Here is a 21111-nt window from a genome sequence, read left to right as displayed (position 1 = left end):
CATGTCTATTTAATATTTATTTTTATAGGATTTTATATAAAGTATCAAATGCACAGCATTCCTTGTGAATCTGGAAAGCATCTTACAATTCTATATACCACAGTATAGCTTAGTGGCCCCGCGGGCTTCATTGAAATTATATTTTATTTAATCGCTGTTAAGTAGTTATTTTTTCAAAATGGCCGGCGAGCCACGGCAAAGAGCTCCGCGGGCCACGGGTGGCCAGCGGGCTATGCGTTGAAGACCCGTGTGGTAACCTATAGACGGGGAGCGACTCTTATCACGACCTTTCTTTATTAGTCCGAACGGCTAAATTTCTATTTAAAATCTGTTCACTCACTCCATATCTGTACACCACACAATCTTTAGACTTGTCTACAGAAAAAGCATTCGTTCCTTATTTCGCTCTTCTTTTTTTAGTTTGATTCGAATTAATTTCTTTTAGGATACCTTCTGAAAACAAAAAAAAACAACCACCATATTCCAAAAGCCAAAATAGGTTTAACGATACAAGCTATAGAAGTGTATGAGAATTTTGCATTTTCCTTCAACCCAGTGGTTGATGGAGTAGCAATGCTACATACTGGCCATTGAATTAAAAACTTATTTTACATAAAGGCATGCGATCCTTTTCAATTGCCTGCGCATAGTTCTGTGGGATACGGGTTGGCAACAGACTTCATTAAATGCTTCGGTCAGTTGCTCTAGACGATGGCGATTTCGTTCCTAACAGATTGTCTTAGGACCACACTTACACCTCTTAAACAAGCAATGTGAGTGATTTTTTCCACCGAGGATGTCTTACCTTTCGAGAAAGTAGTCAGATCTGTTTTTTTTCAAAATCGTGAGTGCCCGTCTGACTGGAGCCAGACGGGCACTCACAATAAGCCCTTTATCGAACTCCCTAAGGATCCGTTTTTTCCATTATGATCAACACTGTTGATGATTACTGACCAGCAGCATTCTTAAATAGTTACCTAGATCACGTGATGTGAGTATTTTTTCATTTTATTATTATTGCCTCCAAGGACTCATCGAGGGAGGGCATACTACAACTCTCCTCTGCGTAAGTGACGTTTATGTGTATCTGCCAGATATCTGCATAAAAGTTTCTAATTCAGTGGTCGGTATGTGTAAAATATTTCCATATTTTCATGCTCACAAGGCCCAATGTGTGGAACTATTTACTAAATACTATTTAAAATATGCATTTATCAGCATGTAAGGATTCTTTTTTTAACATGTAGTACGAATTTCATTGTAGGTTCCTTAACGGGAGGGTGATAACGTGTCGAATAACAAACGTCTTGGGCAACTAAGGCAGGTCATGTTTTAGCAACTTGCTCACATTGTTTAATAATGTTACCATTGAACTAGACAAGGGGAATGGATACATCATGATACCTTTGGATTTTGCCAAGACTTTTGACAGAATACAGCATGGTAGACTTGCATAAATTGGAGAATGTGGATTGATAGTAGAATATTAGCGTGGATAAGAGGATGGCTACTGACAGATATCAAAAAAGTGGCATACGGTCTGCAATTTTTAAGGTAACCAGCAGAGTAAAGAATCAGTGCTTGGTCCATTGTTATTCAATCTGTACATTAATGATATTGGGAAGGATTGGCAAGTGACATACAGCTATTTGCAGTACTTGCAAAATGATTAAATAGGCTGCAATTGTGGACATGGGAAAGTGGATATCAGTAAATGTCAAGTCATTCACTTCGGCGTAATAAGATAGCTAATGTCGTATTATATTGATGGGATTATGCTAGAAGAAATTGATGAAACGGATCTTGGAGTGTTATTGGATAGATAATTGAAATTCAGGGGTCGTGTAGCAAAGATTGCCAGTACAACTCAAAAGATAATAGCAATCCGGAAACGAACGAATGGCATTTTGTATCTTTACAAGGCCTTGATAAGAACACACTTGGTATATTGTGCGCTGGTCTAGTCTCCTGATTTCTGTTGTGATTCTGATATATATTTATATAGTGGAGAGATTGCAAAGAAGTGTGTTAAAAATGATATCAGGATTGAGAATTTATACACCGCAGACACTAGCAAACAGGAGAAAGAGCAATGATATGATTGAGACTTGCAAACTCCTCTAAGGGTCATATAAGATTTCAGTTGATGGAAAATTTTCAATTTATGGAGGGTGGGGAAAGGACAAGAAGGCAGTCTTGGAACCTGAGAATGAATACAGCTAAGAAGGGGGGGGGGTAAGGGCTAGATTTTTCTCTAATAGGGTAGTGCACGATTGGAATGGATTGCCATTGGATGTTGAGTGCAAGCAATGCGAATGAATTCAAGAATAAGTATGACAGCTAGTGGGTGGGTATGTGGCCTCTCTCGATGAATGTGCGACGCCCTGGAGGTCTCTCCTAATATTTCTTTCCATGATCTTATCCTGGAAACATTTTGTTGAATATTAAAGTGAGCAGGTTCTAGGCATTTCCACATGACATTTTTTAAATTTAAAAATGAATGTACTTCCATCATGAAACTCATATTTTTCGTAATTGGGTCAAAACCTTAAAGTAGCATCTGCCTAGAAACTCTGACTGGGATTTTCTGGTTTTCCCTTTTCAGTCGTTTCAAACTGTAGGTGACTTTGTACGCATTGTCCCCAAAGTATTCCTGGTGAGATTTTTACAAGGTAGTTCACCATTGCTTCCCCCCCCCCCCCCTATTTTATCCGGGCTCGGAACCGGCATGTGGGTGGGACGTATTCATGACTGCAATCCATGCGAGGGCAGGAGCCGGTTTGCCTGTCCTGTGGGACGAAAAACCTGGGTGTAAAAACCCCTACCACCATATGAGACCAGCTAACTAACCTTCAGTCGAAAGAGACCAGATAAATTTCTCACGTCACTGACTGGAATCGAAACCAGGTCTTCGTCCATATACTGCAAGAGCTACAGCGGCTCTGGGATTTTCTAGATGTCCAAAAAAGCCTGTGCTGGATTTAAGTTTGATGTGGCCTCCGCTGTATACCGAGTAAAATTTCACTATTCTATAAGGATGTAGATATATCTTGTAATATGAGGACCTAATCTATAGCTTATCCAGCATATGTGTAAATCTAACATTAACGATCAGATTGGTACTTGCAATCGGAAATGTATTGGGAAAATATCTAAAGATGTCACTAAATTTTGAGCAAAAGTTTAACAAGAGAGATGCACTGTAGTGGAGAATGTTGAAAATCAATATTCCAGTTTATCAGCCGACGATAGCGAGAATAATGCAAACATTATGACATTTAGAAATGTGTAACCTTCAAGAAGGTAGACATTGAAAAGCTACTATAAACTCTCCATTAATATTCATTTCTTAAAAAGTATTAAACAATTTGTAACGTCTAATTCTAAAACGTTTGACACAACATATAAGTTAGACTTCAGAACTACTTGCTTTCATAAATTAAGGAACAAAGAAATAAATTAAGGAACAAAAAAAATCACGATAACTCAAAAACTAAGCGGAGTCTATGTGCAACTCAGTGAAAAGCAGTATGATGAGAAAGGAGCACCCAAAAATTGTTAATAAATATAATTTAATTTCATTCAGTAACAAAGCCCCTAACAACAGCACAGCGCAGCACTCACGCCAATGTTTCACTGTTTATAATGGTACCCAGGCACGCAGTCGGTACTAGCAACCATTGGTCCTGAAAAGCTCTCGTTAACCACCTTACCTGCCATTAAAAATCAAATACGCACCCTCAAAAGCTTGATATCCATCATAAATTTCAAAGTAATATCAATGGTATTACAACTTGTGGACATATACATACGTCCTGGCCGGTATCCTTCAATGGAGAGGTTCAGAGCAGCGTCTATCCAGAGTATCCCATACATGGTTAATGGGATTAAGGTCAGGAAACCGAGCTGGTTAATCCACGAGTACGAGTCTCTCTTGAAGATATTGGTCCACGAGTTTCGCTCGATGAAGACGAGCATTATTGTCTTGTAGGGACTTAGTCTATGTTATGTTAAGGAATGTTAACTATTCGTTCAGTTTTTGTAGTAGATGGAAAGTGTGAATAAACATGCTTTCACTTCTGAGAAATATCCATTTTTATCAGCATGCGTATTTAATACAGTGCACTTTAATAAACAAATAGTATTCATAAATATTCACAAACAGTATGCTCTGCTTAACCAACTTGGTTTTGTGTGTAGCTAAGTAATGCAGACTGCTCAATTTCTCTTATTGTTTTTATTAGATAAAACAATTGCTTTTCCTAATCTAATTTTTATTTAGATACAGCATTTGGCACAGTCAATTAATTCGTTAAATGAGTTTTTTATATCGGTTTTTGGGATACTGTTGAGGGTCGTGGTTATTACTGCCGCTTGAACGCTTTCAATGGTGTCGTATCGCTTTCCTTTCAGCTGCAAATGAAGTCCGGGAAAGAGAAAGAAGCCGCAGGGTGTTAAATAATCAGGTGAATACGCCGAGTGATTCAACACACAAACTTGGTCTTTGCTCTCTCACAATGTTCGAACGATGAGATGGTGCATTATTTTGTGCAAGAGTGACCAGCTGCCTGCATATTCATGCATACGCGACGAATTCTCGCTATCAATCGCTTCAAAACTTCGAGATAAAACTCACCATTGACTGTTTGGCCAGGATGAACGAATTCTTTGTAGATAATGCCCTTGGATTCATAGAAACAAATCAGCATTATCTTTACTTCTGACTTCTCCAAGCGACTTTTTTTCAGATGCCCCCTCTTGTGGTGGTCTGCACTCAGCATCTCTAGCGCTTTGTTTCGGGCATATACTCAAAACACTACGTTTCGTCACCAGTAACGATCATCTCAAGGAATGAGTCCTTACGAGCAGTTTTAATGAGGTCATCGCAGTGTCCAATTCGATACATTTTTTGGTTGTCGGTCAACTTATGGGGAATAAATCGTGAATTCAATTTACGAAGGCCCAAACTCTCTGTCAAAATGTTGTGCACAGTTTATTTTGGAATATCCAATTCATCTTCAATCAATCTCACGGATGATTTCGAGTTTTCTTTGATGAAATCACGCACTTTTTTGGATGTTAACTTCACTCAGTCCAGTTTTCGGATGGCCCGGCTTTTCGTCTTCCTCAAGCGACTTACCACTTTGAAATCGTTTAAACCACTCATAAACTTGAGGACGGGATCAACATGCATCGTCGTATACTTTTTGAAGCATTTGATGCGTTTCGGTAAAACTCTTACCAAGTTTAAAACAAAAGTCAATCGCAGCTCTCATTGAAGCTCATTTTCCGACGGTTCATCAAAACACACCGTCACTCTTGGCACTATAACTCGGCTTCTAATGAAACAAATGTCATAAACAGTTGACACAACACTAATGAAGGTTGCCACTTTCGACAACAAAAAGATACACAGGTGCCGCCACTAGTTTCTTCTATTTTCGAAAACTTTCAAGGATTTTGGCCCTGTTCCACTATCATTCGATCCTGTCCTTGCTCGCCCCTGTCTTGTCTTCCAACTGATTATTTGAAATGTCATCCTTTCAGTACATTCAAATACACTTTTGCCATTCGTATATTTTGTTAGCTGTTGATTAGTAGTTCTTTACAGATAGCTGCTTTCTTGCCTTATGTTCTTTGCAAGATTTCCCTTTTTTAAATTTATTGCAGATTTTATGGTCCATAATTCTATTCAATACAGTAGAGATCATGTCAGAACTTTATGAACTCATTACTATTGAATGTTTTGGAATTTGGTCACATCTGAAAACAATAATCACAGGAATTACCTTTAGGGAGGTTGAAATTTTGATATCAATAATATCGCTTCTGGTATTGATATCCTATATGATATAGTTCAAGTAGTTAATTTGTTCGATCATTTTACTTCTGACAGGAGATGGTACTTTAACCCCCCCCCTCCTGTTATGTCTGCGGATAGTTGCAAATTTTTTTTTTAACAGTTATGTTTAAGGAATATATTGCTCATGACAGTTCTATTTGGTCATCCGCAGCGTTCCAGAACAGCTAAAATTAATTTATGTTTACTATTTCATCTATATTAAATAAGAGTAGTGATATACTGGACATCCTCCCTGAATTCCTATTATCTTTTTTTCATTGATTCTTACAGCTATTTGGGAGTTCTGATACATGATGGCTATTGCTGCAACTACTTGATTTAATTAGCTGCTGCCTGTGACTTGAGTTCACATTCGTGCTTGTAACTTATTAAAGTATTAAAAACATACATTCCTCTATAATTTCATGGTTGGACTTGTTGCCTTTTTATTTTACATATTGAAATTGAAAAGATATTGGCTTTATCATGCCAGGAACAGCATGGCTGCATCGTTAACAAGTTCTATCTTTCTCCATCTACTCGAGCGGATTATCCTGATTAACTGCTTCGATATCTTGTAATGCTATTTCTGCCACTGTAGTGCAAGCGGCCAGTATTACATCGGATTTAGTTTCATTATTATCTTACGTCTTATAAATTGAAGCAGGTTTTCATTAAACTCATGTTTTTAAAAATTGGGTTCTTCACCTTTCTCTTCCCAAGCTGGATGTGAAGCTCCTGTTTTAAGACCCTTATTCTCTTTAATGATTTGGATAGTAATCAACTACATGGGAAGATAATGGTTTCTCCACATCGCTACTGTCCACTTTTTGTGTTGATCTTGGTTTTCCAATTAAAGTAACCGGCCTGCATAGAAGTTAAGTATAATGGTTTCTCCACATCGCTACTGTCCACCTTTTGTGTTGATCTTGGTTTTCCAATTAAAGTAACCAGCCTGCATAGAAATTAAGTATATTAACAACGCCAAGAATAACAATAAAAAAAAAAGTAAGGGGTTCTATTACTAAAGGAGTGATGCAATATCAAACACGCCATCAAATTAAATAAAGCGGAATTCTTGTACAAAGAAAATTAGTGGTATTCAATTGAAACTGGCGACAGATGCTTACTATTGTGTGCACAGGTCTTTATACAGCTGACGTAATCAGTACCTTCTTGCTGATAGGTTGTAGCTACAGAAACAATTTTCCTTTCTCAACATCGTATTTGTTTCACTGGAGTTCTGCATAGCGTTTAGAACATGAGATGCTCTCTTCCAGTATAGGCATACATTATTACGATTGTACGTTCCAGGAAAATGAAAGGACAGAAATTGTTGATGTTGAGTTCTACTTATCCGCTAGCCAAGCTGTTTCACAGAAACAGGACTAGTTTTACTTACTGCAAAGCAGTCTTTACAATAGTGTAAGGAACATATTTTATTAGATAAAGCAAGAAAAATGAAATCCACTACTACATCTTAAACCATTGTGCATGGCTAGCTTGATGCTCTAGCTAGCATAAAATTATATATACTAAAGTTACAAAGACACTCAAAGCGCGATTAATGAAGTCCCTTGCGACCAAACACGTAGCTTTTTCAAGTCAACCTTCCAAAATGAGCAGGAAATCATATCATCACACCCACTTTTCTCAATCTTACATATTGTAGAACATTCATGAATTTATAAAGAAATCAAAGCGTATGTTCTAGCCTCTCAGGAAAGCAAAGCGTTTAGGTTAAGCGACCGCATCACAGTACATTTCCATAGCTGAAGTTATTTTAGATCACAAAACAAGTTATTATAATGGTGTCAAAAGACTCATCACGGGTGACCCTACACCCGTGATAAGTCTTCTTAAATTCATTCACAGACAAAGCAAAATTTACAACCCTCCAAGCAAAAAATTTAGTCCTAACATCCTTGTTAACCACTCTTACGTAATCTCCAGGTGTCCCTTGTTCTCTCCCTTCCTGCACTGGTCTTTATCAATCCTATAAAATCCCTTTAATAAATTATATGCCTCTTATCCACAACCTTCACAGACCTGCAACAATTTTTGTTGCATTTTTGCAATTTTTGTAACTCTCCACCATTTCTTCATCACCAAAAAATCCAGATGACCAGATCTGTGTCTGTGTGCAATAGTCCAAATGCGGTCTTATTAATGCCTCATAAAGTGGAACAATAACTTCGTTAGTTCATATTCAAGTTATCATTCATAAAAATCAAAACTCCAGAAAAACGAGCACAGGTCCTTTGTTTACCTACATACAAGTGTAACATATACTGCATACAGAGCAACAGTAAGAGATTTCAAGTATCATGCAAAGAATATACGCTACAATGACGAAGAGTCTCAACGAAGCTAAATAAGAATATCGAGCACTTCTGCACTCTTATGGCTTAGTTAAAATGACACATGAACACAATAGTAGCAAACTACATGTATGGTAGAACCCTTTTAATGAGAAACACACCAACAAAAGCTTGCAAACCTCAAGCACATCCGCACGTTGTTATGTTTGTGAAAATGATTAGTGCCTCAACGTATTTTGACCTTTTTATGCAGCTGCTCACACTTCTTAACATGAAATAGTAAGTAGCCACAACACAGCTAATATTCAAGATCCTGGCTACCAAAGCAAACTCCACATCATGTGTGAAAATATCGGTAAAACTGTTACAAGTTATTTAAATACATAATGAAATAGTATGGCGACAACTATGTCAACACATCTACTCCGTGTTGAAAATAACTGTATTGGTCAGCGTTCAGCTGACCAATACAGTTATGTAAGTAGGAAACTAACGTAAATGTAGAATATTAACAATTGTCTGAAATGCAATTTTCGGTGATCTTGAAAATACGGTTAGACAATGAAAGAAATGGATAAGTAATTTGAGTGGATTTCAAATTTAACTGTATAAATAAAGTTGTTCACTAGTTGCTGCTGGTATTTGCATTTTGGGTAAATGATAAATGCCAATTCGGTAGCCATACAATCACTTAACGAACAGAAGTATCAGTTCCTATTACCTTGTTCCGGAGAACAAGAATTTTAGAGTATGTTTTATAGGATGTACGTCAAGATACGAAAAGCTTAAAGAGACCCATACGTTTTTCAGGAAAGGCACGTACTAAAACTGAGCTTTAAAAGAAATCTGATGCCTAGCGCTCTGGCTATTTTCAGACTTTATATATATATATATATTAGTAGTAAACAGCACTGATTGGTGTAGTAACATTGATATGTAATTCTCATGTACTGAAAAATTTGTTATGAGAACTGCAAAATAATGTCAAAAGAAATGGGATGTACTATTTGGCAACACAACACGTTATTATAAACATGAGATTGTTAGGGTATTTCACATTAAATGGAAAGGTGGTGATATCACAATTAACCTATCACCAATGTTCAGAGAAATTTTTTCGAGTTAAGACAGTAGTGCCTTGCCAATGCATGTTATGAATATACTCGTTCAGCTAGAGAAAAAGGTTCTCTAAGAGAGCCTGAATTTCCAGTAGCCTATACACACGAAAAATCTTTCCTTGAAAAAGAACATAGCTGATATAATGCTATAACATATATTTTCTAGTGAGCTTATATAACTCAAACACACCACAATGACATATTGCCACATTCACTGCAATTGTCAATAGCAATTAATGAAGTAAGCGAACATTAAAGAACTGCACATGAAGTTTCAGTAAGAAAATTAATTAACCAAACGTGGAGTAGTTATTCGACTTAAGCACAAATGAAATCTTAGATTCGTACAAATAATCTGAAGAAAAAAAAACTTGAAATAGTGGGATATTTTATCAGCCTGGGCAGCATATCCGCTCTCCAGCCAAAAGGCTGCGGGTTCAAATCCGCCTGTGAGCATGGATGTTTGTGATTGTCTGAAAATACTAGTGGCGGGCGGTAGATGGCGTTGGTGTAGATTATGCGAACCGCATCATCAACAGAGCTGTGGAGCAGCTGCCCTTCCTCGATGAGTCTTTAAACTCCCTGGAGGTAACGTAATAATATTTTATTTTAAAACAAAACATATATTCGTTTCAGGGCTACGTTGTTATAATGCAAGGAAACACATGCGACTGCATGCGTTTCCTTGCATTATAACAACGTATAATCATTCGTTCAGCATCTGTCATTAACATATAATGGAGGATACGATAATCCCCTTCCCTCTCTCCATCTGTGGTGACGATAAAGGACTACATTATTCAAAACTAGTCTACTTCTGTGGGAAAGGTAAGCGCGTGAACCAAAACGTCAAAGGAAATTAAGAACTACATTGTCCTGAATATCATCAATGGTTCCTGGGCATGAACATAACTCACTGAGTCAGCCCAAATGAAGTCTCATGGTTTAGGGATTATGCAGTGCTTGCCTTTTTGAAGTTTACAGAAAAGACACATCTTTACGAATTAAGGCCTTAGAAGAGTCAGAGGCATGGGATGAAGTTGCCCATAAGTATGGAAATCCAAACTTATGGTGAATACAGGAAGTTAAAATATAGTCAGTCATAGGAAAGCATATAGTTCCAAGCAAGTCAGTATGTGCCTTGAGAGAATAAAAACTGGGGGGAAATGCAAGAAAACAAACTAATGCTATAAAAGTTGCTAAACAACTAAGAAAGGTGGTGTGAATATATATATAGAGGATAAATATCAGGATGACAAAACGTTCTGGAGGAGTACTGTGAAAGGAATCAGAGATGAAGTAACATGAAAACTAAAGATATTGTAGATATCTGGAATATGATGAAATACTGTTACAAAAAAAAGTGAGTGAGAAAAACACTAATAGAAATGCAATAACAATTAATATTTGATAAAAAAAATATATCATATATCACCATGAAATGCATCTAGAATAGGCAATATTGAACCAGGAATGTTCAAATATTATTAAGGTATAATATAATAAGTTTTACAGCAGCAGCAATGTATATTCAAAAATAAAACGGAGGAATTCCCTTAGCAAGTAGACCAGGTAACGATAGGCATAAAATGTGAACGAAAACTCAATAAACGTCCGCCGTCCTTATATAATCTCTGAGAGTTGGAAGCTCCATAACATAAAAATTAGGTCACGACTCTGACCAATAGGAGACAATACAAGCACACCAGACAGAAACACCTAACCGACACGACCTCCATCCCCGAGTTCCGAAGATGACACGGCTCACACCCCTGACTTTTTTCTATCAATCCCTCCTCTTACCCAAAAAATAATTCCAATCTTTAGATCCTTCTGTCACCAACCCCCATGCCAAACACTTTCTACCAACCCTTAATATTTATATATATATACAGCTCAGTGGAAGTGGCACTTGCGACCACTGCGCTTGGTCACCACCTAAAACTTTTTCTACGCCTTTCTTCGACCGGTTCCCGAGTTAGTCGATCTCTGGCACAGGCAAGCGGGTTTTTCCTCCCATAAACTCAAGAAAATCGACCGTAGTATTCGCATTATTTCACACAGTAACAAATCTTGTTAGGGTTAGGTACCGAGATGGCAGCAGTTGTTTGCCAGCCTCTTCGTCAGTGGCTGCCATATTATTAGTGATAGACACGGGTCAGCTATCTCTGATTGGCTACCGGTGGAGATTGAACTGCGGATTCAGTCTCCAAAAGCTAGATAGGGTATAAAGGCGGTAGCCGATTTTTTCTTTAAACCCGGATTTCTTCAAATAATTCCACTCCTTTAACAGCAGATGAATGCATATTGCTGGGGAGAAAACAACATCCAAAAAAAAGATATGTCCGAATTTTCCTCCTATATTATTCTTTATATATATATATTTTATAACACTTAATGCCCTAAGATTTGAATAAAGAGCCAATGACAAAAAGGGGCACTCCTAAAAGAAAGTAGGCTATATTAGTCATTAAATAGGCCAAGTAAGATTTATGCAAGCATACTTAAGAAATGAAAAATGATGAAGAGGAAACAAACTGCATATCAGGAATACGCTGTTGTCCACTAACCACGCAGTTAGAACAGCAGGCGTATAACATGGTGAATCGTCTTGCTGAAAGAGAATTGTCAGTTCCATAAAAACACCACAATGTAAGAATTTTTGTCTGCAAAACACTCAGATACCTCTGAGTTCAATTTGCATGGTACCACAGAGGTCCAGGACCATACTACCACACCCCATAATTTCATAGTTGGAGTAATGCAATCTGGCAAAATATATTCACTGGGCTCCAACTACACCCATCCATCTACTCGGTAGAGGGTGTAGCATGATTCATCCCTATGTAACAGATTTCCAAACTTTTACATCCCACTGTGCATGCTCTTTACACAATTGAAGATGACACCGCATGTTGGTTTGGGCTTGCATATTGCAATCCTACTATTGGAAACCCATGTTATGAGTCTGTTCTGAATGTTTTTGTGCAGATTTGTGTTCAAGTCAATGCCCACAACTCTGCATTCAATGTCGGCTGTATAAAGGCATGTTTGGTGGGTTGTCCATTGGCATGCAGCACTCGCAGTTAACTCCCATCTTAGTATGCTATCACTAATTGTTGACTTGGGATGGCCTTGTCAATAATTTTGTTGAAAGGTAAGCCTGCAACATGGCATCCTATCACAATGCATCTTTCAAACTCCATTAGTTCCCTTCTCACAGCCACTTCAACTGGACAGTTGCACTGACTTGGGAACATCATATTCCTCAAATTTTTACCAGCCACAAACATGTGATTTGTTACATGGCACAATGCAACTTGTCCGTGGTGGTGGGTGTCCATTGACTTCTTTCCAAAGTGTAGTTGAGTATCACGGAAATACAAGAATCTGATTTCAGATTTTGTTGATATGGAAAAAGCTGTTCATATGTGATCTGTAGAACAAGTAAAATACTGAAGTTAAAAATATTTTTAGTGAATATGGTAAAATGAATTAAACCTATAAGTGTTTAAACCAGTTTAACATATTGGATTGGAGAAGGTAGGCTAAAAATAATGATCGAATACTGGAGATCAGAGCTCTGAGAAAAATGTTAGGGAAATGTACAGGTCACATCATATCATATCATTAAAACCGAAGATGTTAGAAATGAAGTTGAGGTTATTAGCATTCAACAATGTGCAAGCAAAGCTAATCTAAGATATTAATAGCAGAATGAAATTTCTCATTTACATTACTGTCGGATAAACATATCTGGCAGAAAAATTTGTTAGAAAGAATAACCTTTTTGTGTTATATCATCCTCTACTCCTCGTAGGTACGTACCACAAATTTGACAGATTTTCACTGGAATATCTCATCTAAAAGTAGTCACCAATTTTCAGTAAACCCACATGAATGGAATGACTGTTTTCAAAACAGAACCCAGCATGACTTCTGAAAAACACCTGCTCCATATGAAGCAGAATCTCCATTTTGGTTGAGAATTAATTCGAAATTTTAAACACAATGAAGTGCAAGTTTCTGTATAATGGATATTTCATATAGGAGTTTCATTCCTCAGAAATAAATGATATTCTGTGCACACATGCAAACTATCTTGGTCAACAGAACAATGGGTGGAAAAAAAAGACAATATAGTCGATTAAAGCAAATACAACTAAAACCGTCAAAAAGTGCTGTCTGAAGCCCCATGGGTTATGTTAAAGGAATTTCACACTTTAGCAAATTTCATCTTTAACTATTTGTGCAGACCATACTAGTTTGTTACTCACTTAGTTTCTAATTTAGTAATAACTTAGAAAAAAAAAAAAAAAACCTATTACTTGGGGCATTTTGTTTTCATTTCAAAACTGCTAAAAATATAACATTCCTAGGTGTCAAATCTATATATGAGAAAAGCAGTGAATACCACTCTGTGATTCTTTAAAGGAATTAAATATATTTAAATACCTTAAGGTATGATTATAGATTGTTTACTTTCTCTAGTTATTCATTTAGAGTATCTTGAGAGAATGACAAAGGCACAAAAACAAAAAAGTAAACAAATCTGATATTGACCATACTCTTCTGCAGATATCCAGTCATGTACTTACCAAATGTCAACCAAGCTGGCAAAGATACTTTCACAATAATCACCATGCTTGAATCATTGGTCAGCTATAGACTATTACCATGTGATTTCTCCTTACCTACATTTAATTTCAGCAATGAAATCAATTACATAGTTTAGGCAGATCATACTCTTTTTATATGTATAAGTCTACAGTTCATGAAAGTAATTTTGTTGAATTTAAGCCTCTTAAGAAAATGTGATTGCCATATCAAATTTAGACTTCCTATACTACTTTGTTATTACATTAATAATGTTGCAAATCAATGCATCTGAAATTTTTAGTTTTGATATTCAGCTTTGCTGGCCTGGTTGCAGAATGGATTACATCTTTCCTCCATAGGTTTGAATTCTGCCATAGTAAGGAAAATGATTAAAAGCTGTGGATTTTTCACCTCTACTCCTCCCCCTGCTTTCTAGCAGAAGTTTAAATACCTGAAAAGTAACAGTAGGATGAATGGATTATCCAACCCTTAGCCCATCCATGGTATATGTACACCAGGCAGAACATGGTGGGTGAGAATAGCATTAAAAAGAAGTGAAAATGATTATTCTACTAATGCTTATTTTAATATATTTAGCATATACATGTTACTTCATATTCTGGAAATTCCTGTTGTAAACAAATCTACAGCTCCAGACATGTTATGCTGAAATACACACACAATCATGGTTAAGTGAAACATTAAGTGAAGATATAAGATGCATTAACGTGTAAATGCTTAAGCTATCTGATATTGGTATTTTTATGGGTGAAACTGGGAACAGACCTATTGTTAAATTTGGTATCGAGTATTGGCATTTATTTTTCTACTAAACGTGCTTGGAAGCAGCCATTTTTATGATATATCAAAAGCAACTTTAATCCTTGACACAGAAATTAGTAAGTACTGTAGGTAAGTAAAGAAATAAAAGTGGAACACTCTTCTAGGGACCTTAACATGAAACCCTTTCAATTCACTTAAAGCCTAATACCAAATGATATTCATAAACAAGCTAGTGAAGGACTAACAGCCTTATGGATTGGGGGAGTGGACAAGCTATCCACTTGGCAAATTACATTGGTATTTAACATGTTAAGTGCTTACTATCAACTCTAGAAGAAATGCTTTTACAAAATACAGAAAGTTTTTTTTCAGCTAAATAAGGTTTAACTTATTTAAATTTCCAGTGCTACTCATGTATAAAGTCATGTCATATAATTTAGTCATGCATATTAAAATATGCATGACTAAGTTATATGACAGCATTTTTAAATTTTAAAAGTTTGAAATGGAATATTAATGAACCCTTTCACTGCTGAATCAAAAGAAACTTTAATCCTTGACACAGAAATTAGTAAGTACTGTAGGTAAGTAAAGAAATAAAAGTGGAACACTCTTCTAGGGACCTAACATGAAACTCTTTCAATTCACACTTAAAGCCTAATACCACACGATAAACATCTGCTATCACACGATATTCATAAACATGCTAGTGAAGGACTAACAGCCTTATGGATTGGGGGAGTGGACAAGCTATCCACTTGGCAAATTACATTGATATTTAACATGTTAAGTGCTTACTATCAACTCTAGAGGAAATGCTTTTACAAAATACAGAAATAGTTTTTTCAGCTAAATAAGGTTTAACTTATTTAAATTTCCGGTGCTACCCATGCATATTTTAATATGCATGACTAAGTTATATGACAGCATTTTTAAATTTTAAAACTTCGAAATGGAATATTAATGAACCGTTTCACTGCTACACAGGAACAGAATGAATTATCTGTTCCAGTAGCATTACATAATTATACATATTAAATATGTATGTAAAAAATAGCATGCAAAAATATTGACGAAAATTAAAGGAGAATTGGTACATTTCCATCTCAGTAGTGCAAAACAAAGCTGTAATTTTTATCTCGATGGCACAAATAGTTAAGTTCTAATAACCATATAAACTGAAGCTTGAATATAGTGCATACATTTATAATGCAAAGCATGGGCATGGTAGACAATTTTTACTGCTCAGAGACTATTAGAGGTCCACAGCTGCTTGAAAAAAAGTGGAACTAGAAGTTCATGGATTAGCCAAGCATGAGACAACTTAAGCTTAATGTACTATAGTTGAAGTCAGATACAGTGCATATATCTATAAATACACATACGAAATTTAACTGCTTGTGTAGAATTTCCTTTTTTTTTTTTGTGCAACTACATAACACCTAAGATAACAAGACTGTAGAAGTAGAATTCCACTACTCCCAATAACAAAATAAGCAAAGCTTATTTTGGCCTTACAATACATCTGAAGAAGGCATGACTAACAGTTCACTCATCTAATGTAATTCCACTGCTGTCCAGACTAACTCCATGTTTGTGCTGTCTACTGCAAGTTTTGCTCACAAAAGACTAGATTATCAAGTTTATGTGCAAATACATTCACTTGCAAAGTAGTCAGCATACAGATTTACAAAGAGTTTATTAGAGGTCCAAAGCTGCTTGAAAAAAAGTGGAACTAGGAGTTTATGAATTAGCCAAGCATGAGCCAACTCAAGCTGATGTACTATAGTTAATTCAATGTTACAAGGTGACCAGCTCATTCACTATTTAGAATCATGCAGTGTTTCTACTTTTAGTCAGTCAAAAGACTGACAGAAAGGCCAGAAGATATTTCATTACTGCTCTAGTCAAGGAAAAAAGAATTATAACTACAAATGTATAAGTGGAAGCACATCAATAGCTACCAGTTAAGACTGCATAGACATAAACCCTATTACTTTTAAGTTTTGCTTATTATCTAGAGACCAACTGTTAAGTATCGATCTATATTTTAATTCTTGCTGATTTCTGTAGTTTAAAGTTCTCTCTAAGTGAAGTCAGATACAGTGCATATATCTATGAATACACATAATGGAATTTAACTCCTTGTGTAGAATTTCCCTTTTTTTTTTTTGTGCAACTACATAACATCTAAGATAACAAGACTGTAGAAGTAGAATTCCATTATTCCTAATACAATAACTGGATACAGAAACCAAGAACTGAAGTTAAGATCAATACTTAACCCCCCCCCCCCCCCAGACAATAAACAGAACTTAAAAAATGAAAGGACAACAGAGAATTAAAGCCTAGTAGCTAATAATGTAGTTCCACTTATTTATATATAACAGTACTGAATTTAACCGTCCCTCCCACACACACACTCTTGGCAGAAGTCAGGCTAGGGTCACTGGTTGACCAGAGCAATAAGCTGTAGCTTTATGTAGTGTATCTTGATGTGGTTATGGCATTACTGCTCTGGTCAACCATGTGTATGCATATTCCTCAAGACCTTAATTATAAAATTTAAAATGTCAAGGTGTTATTTTAACTTAAAGTACTCTAATGCAGAAGTTTGTATACAAAATTCTACACAACGTACCATACCTTGACAGCCTTTTGTGGCTGAAATTCATGTGGAAAAAGTCCCACAAGTATGCCCCCTCCACTCCTCCTTTAGATCCATTCCAAAATGAGTACAATAATAAGAATGATGAAAACAAATGAGGCTACAGAAGTCTACCTGATGACTTAAGGATGTACTGGCTTTGTTCTGGCACACCTATGCAAATGCTAAAATAGTTCCCACTCTTATAAGTTAATACTGCATGTAATAGGTGGCATGTTTGAGTACCAATAGCAAAAGATTAAGAAAAATTCAAGCATGATACTGATTTTCTTGAAGCATTAAAATGGAACAAAGACTGGAAACAGTCACGTTATATTACATGTTTGCATATTATGCACGTGTAGTTCTCTCTCTAGTTTATGGAATTGATAAGTACAATGGAAACTGATAAAGCGATGTTGTGCTTTTGCATAAAATTTCCCTTAGCTACAGCTTGTAAAAAGCTAAGTTAAATGAACAATCTGGTTCAAATTCTAATTCATTGTGCTAAGATGAATCTGTAAACCTTCAACTTGTATTGGCAGCTGTTTTTTTTTTTTTTTTTTTAAATATACACACACACACATATATATATATAAGCTAAAAGCAATCACAAATCACACTGTTGGTATGATTATAATTAAGCAAATGGATAGAAATTAAGTATTTTGCACTTGAAAGACAAAATAATAAGGGATTTTTACAAGTCAGGTATTGTAATTACATACATTTCTAAAATTAAAGAAAATAAATATGAATACTAAGTTCAGTTCATCTTTGAAACACGAATAATTATGTACAAAACAGCAATGCAAATTGATCATTTATGAATCAGTCTATGAAAACCAAGTATAACAGACTAACTTGAGAAGATGCTTCATTTGTTTCTTTCTTTCCAACATTAAATACAATCCCAAAAACTATTTAAAGATTTATATAAAAACTCTGGCATGAAATAAAATTAACTATTAATATCACAATGTTCAAAAGGTAAGCATATCATTTAATATTTACTCTCTTGAACACATTGCTAACCGAATGATGAGCAACCTTAAAATGAGATTAAAACAATCACTTCCTGTATTGCATGTCTGGATGGTATAGATAAGAAAACAAACAAATTTACTTCAGTAAAGCTGAAACTCATTTTCCCAAAGCTATTTCGGTTTACACTGGCCAACTGATCTAGCATGTTCCACCACATGCAGGTGGAAGCCTTCAGTGGCAAGCATTATATTGCACATATGTTTTTCAGCCTATTTGATTTGCAAGATATCAAACTTTGTAATTATCTAAGCATGGTTGCTAAACCTTAAAGTTTCTCCAGTCAGATGCAATTTAACTGCAAGTCTATCACAGGCAAGTGATAGGTGGCAAAACCAAATCATCTCATGGTTGCTTCTCATTTAATGACACTCATGATCATTGTGTCAGCAAGCATACATGTGTAAGTGATTAAATTCTTATATTATGTACAATAAATATACATTTAACAAGTACAACAAAACACTGAAATCAACTTTCTTTACTGAATAAAAATTTGTCTGATATTATGTATTTAAGACCTATCAGGCTTCTGAGACTCAGCAAATCAAGCTGTTTCTTCTTTTCTATCAAATTTTCCTTTTCTCTGCATTAACCTGCAGTGCATTTTATCTCTTTTCAGGAAAAAATTCTAATTAGAAAACAGTGAATTTATATACTGCCATGCTAATAACTGTGCAATATCCATTTTATGGATTAATGTTGTACCATTCAAAAGAATTATTTCTTTACAGTTGAGCAAATATTCAAATGAATTTCAGTATCAAATTTAGAACGACATAAATAACTGACTTAATGATTTCAGTAATTACCAAAACTAAGTTAACATCTGTTGAAGTATAAGGATGTGTAATATTTTAAACCTATGTGTAGACTATGTTGGTATCCTTTTTGCATGTGTTTAAAAAATGCATAGAAATACTGATTACTTTTTGGTTAATGTGTCATATTTTTATACCATATGAATCCACAACAAATGATATGAAAAGTGCTTCTTCATCCCTGAAGTGTTTTTTCCATTTAATAAAACTAAAGACAAACATGGTATTAGATGTTTATGCAAAACCTTTTAAACATTAATATACTGGTAACTAAAATTCCTTTGGTTCCAAGCAGTGAAATTACTTCAAGACTAACAAATAGCATAGACTGACAATTGTTTTATTTCCTACACAGCTTTGTTAAATGTCAGAAATTATAAAACAGGCATGCACAATGTATGGGAGATGTGACATTGTTCACAATGTTTTATGACTGATGTCTACTATAGGACAGCAAATATGCCAGCCAAAGACAAACGGCTTTTGCTTGAAAAATTCAATGCATTTTAGCTGGCAATGCCACAGACCCAATTTTAAAACACTGATCTGAACAAAAAACAAAACTAGAAAATAAAGTGGATTGAACTCTGATAATCTTAATGAAGATTAAGGAACATCCTCCCCTCCCCATCACACCGTAGTTCAGTTTTCTTTTTTGATATCTGCTTTTTAAAATTGAACAAACACTAGAAATTCTGAAGTCAAACTGTGTTGGAAAGTACAATCTACCACTGTATTTGTAAACTGTTTAGTGAGTGAATAACTTAGCTACCACCACATACATTTTACGGAAAATAAAATTAAAAATAAAGGACAAGCAGCAGAAGAAATTTTTTGGCATTACAATACATCTGAAGAAGGCATGACTAAAAGTTCACTCATCTAATGTAATTCCACTGCTGTCCAGACTAACTCCATGTTTGTGCTGTCTGACTCTGCAAGTTTTGCTCACAAAAGGCTAGAGTATCAAGCTTATGTGCAAATACATATTCACTTGCAAAGTAGTCAGCATACAGATTTACAAAGTACAGAAAAAAAAAAGAAAAAAAAAGAAAAGGAAAAAAAAAAAAAAAAACCACCAACACTGTTTGTGGAAATTATTCTGGCATGCCTGCTGGTTTAAATGTGGCTTACTGGCTGTTCACACTCAATTCTGGACTCCTCAGTTTTAGCCACTCGAGATACCACTTTTGTTTATAGTCAGTTTAAACACCTAGTGATCTTCAAGACTGTTTCAGGCTATGCTCAGAGATGGTGGTGCAATTGATAACAATGAAAGGCTTTTGTTTTGAGGCTGAGGATGTATTAAAGACTGGGGAATGCACATGGATATCAATTGTCACCTCCTTCTTGCTGCTCATCTCCATCTCCTTGTGTATCTGAAGTCCATAACTATAAAAAAAAAAAAAATTTTAATTATAATAAATTCAAAGTATTTGTCAACACAAATATAACATTTAGGTTCCATTCAGTAATCAGATAAAAATGACAGCTGTAGTCTTAAATTTTGTTTAAATATTATAACTTTTCCCATCCATTGTTTTCCTAGTGACTTTGTGAATTACTGAAAAAATAAACTGGAAAGAACATTCCAAACATCATACCATTATACATAATTTAAGCAATCATAGAATATATCTGGTCAGATAAACATAAAAGACACATTTAGGATAATTTTTCTACATAGCTGTATTAATTGTTGCAGAAAAATGAGTTGTTACATGCCTAGTTGAAATTTATCTCCAAAACAGTCTACCTAATGTTCAGGTATACTCACTGCCCAATAGACTGAAAGCATCATTCTTTATAAACCATCATCTTAAAATGCCCTTATGTGAACAAGACAAATTTATATTCAAAATCATTGTTAGGAGGGTTACTTACATCAAAATCTACATAATTGAAGAAACCTTTCATGTCATTTATAAAGAATACA

At 35.4% G+C, this 21111-nt stretch overlaps 1 protein-coding gene across 2 annotated transcripts in view; it reads right to left on the bottom strand.

The window, feature by feature from the left end:
- Nucleotides 1–19494: 19494 nt before the first annotated feature.
- Nucleotides 19495–21111, bottom strand: part of LOC150094621 (14-3-3 protein zeta) — an 82012-nt gene continuing 80395 nt past the window's right edge. For both annotated transcript variants that reach the window (XM_090411479.1, XM_090411478.1), the window contains exon 6: nt 19495–20567. In XM_090411479.1, the coding sequence (XP_090267605.1) occupies nt 20508–20567 (60 nt within the window). In that variant the 3' untranslated portion in view covers nt 19495–20507. The remainder of the gene's footprint in view (nt 20568–21111) is intronic.

Source organism: Typopeltis vanoorti, chromosome 21 (genome assembly GCF_054136105.1).
Source record: "Typopeltis vanoorti isolate ZY-2024b chromosome 21, IOZ_Tvanoo_1.0, whole genome shotgun sequence".
Taxonomy (NCBI): domain Eukaryota; kingdom Metazoa; phylum Arthropoda; class Arachnida; order Uropygi; family Thelyphonidae; genus Typopeltis; species Typopeltis vanoorti.
Note: the sequence above shows the minus strand (reverse complement) of the source record. Positions and strands in the feature narration are given on the sequence as shown.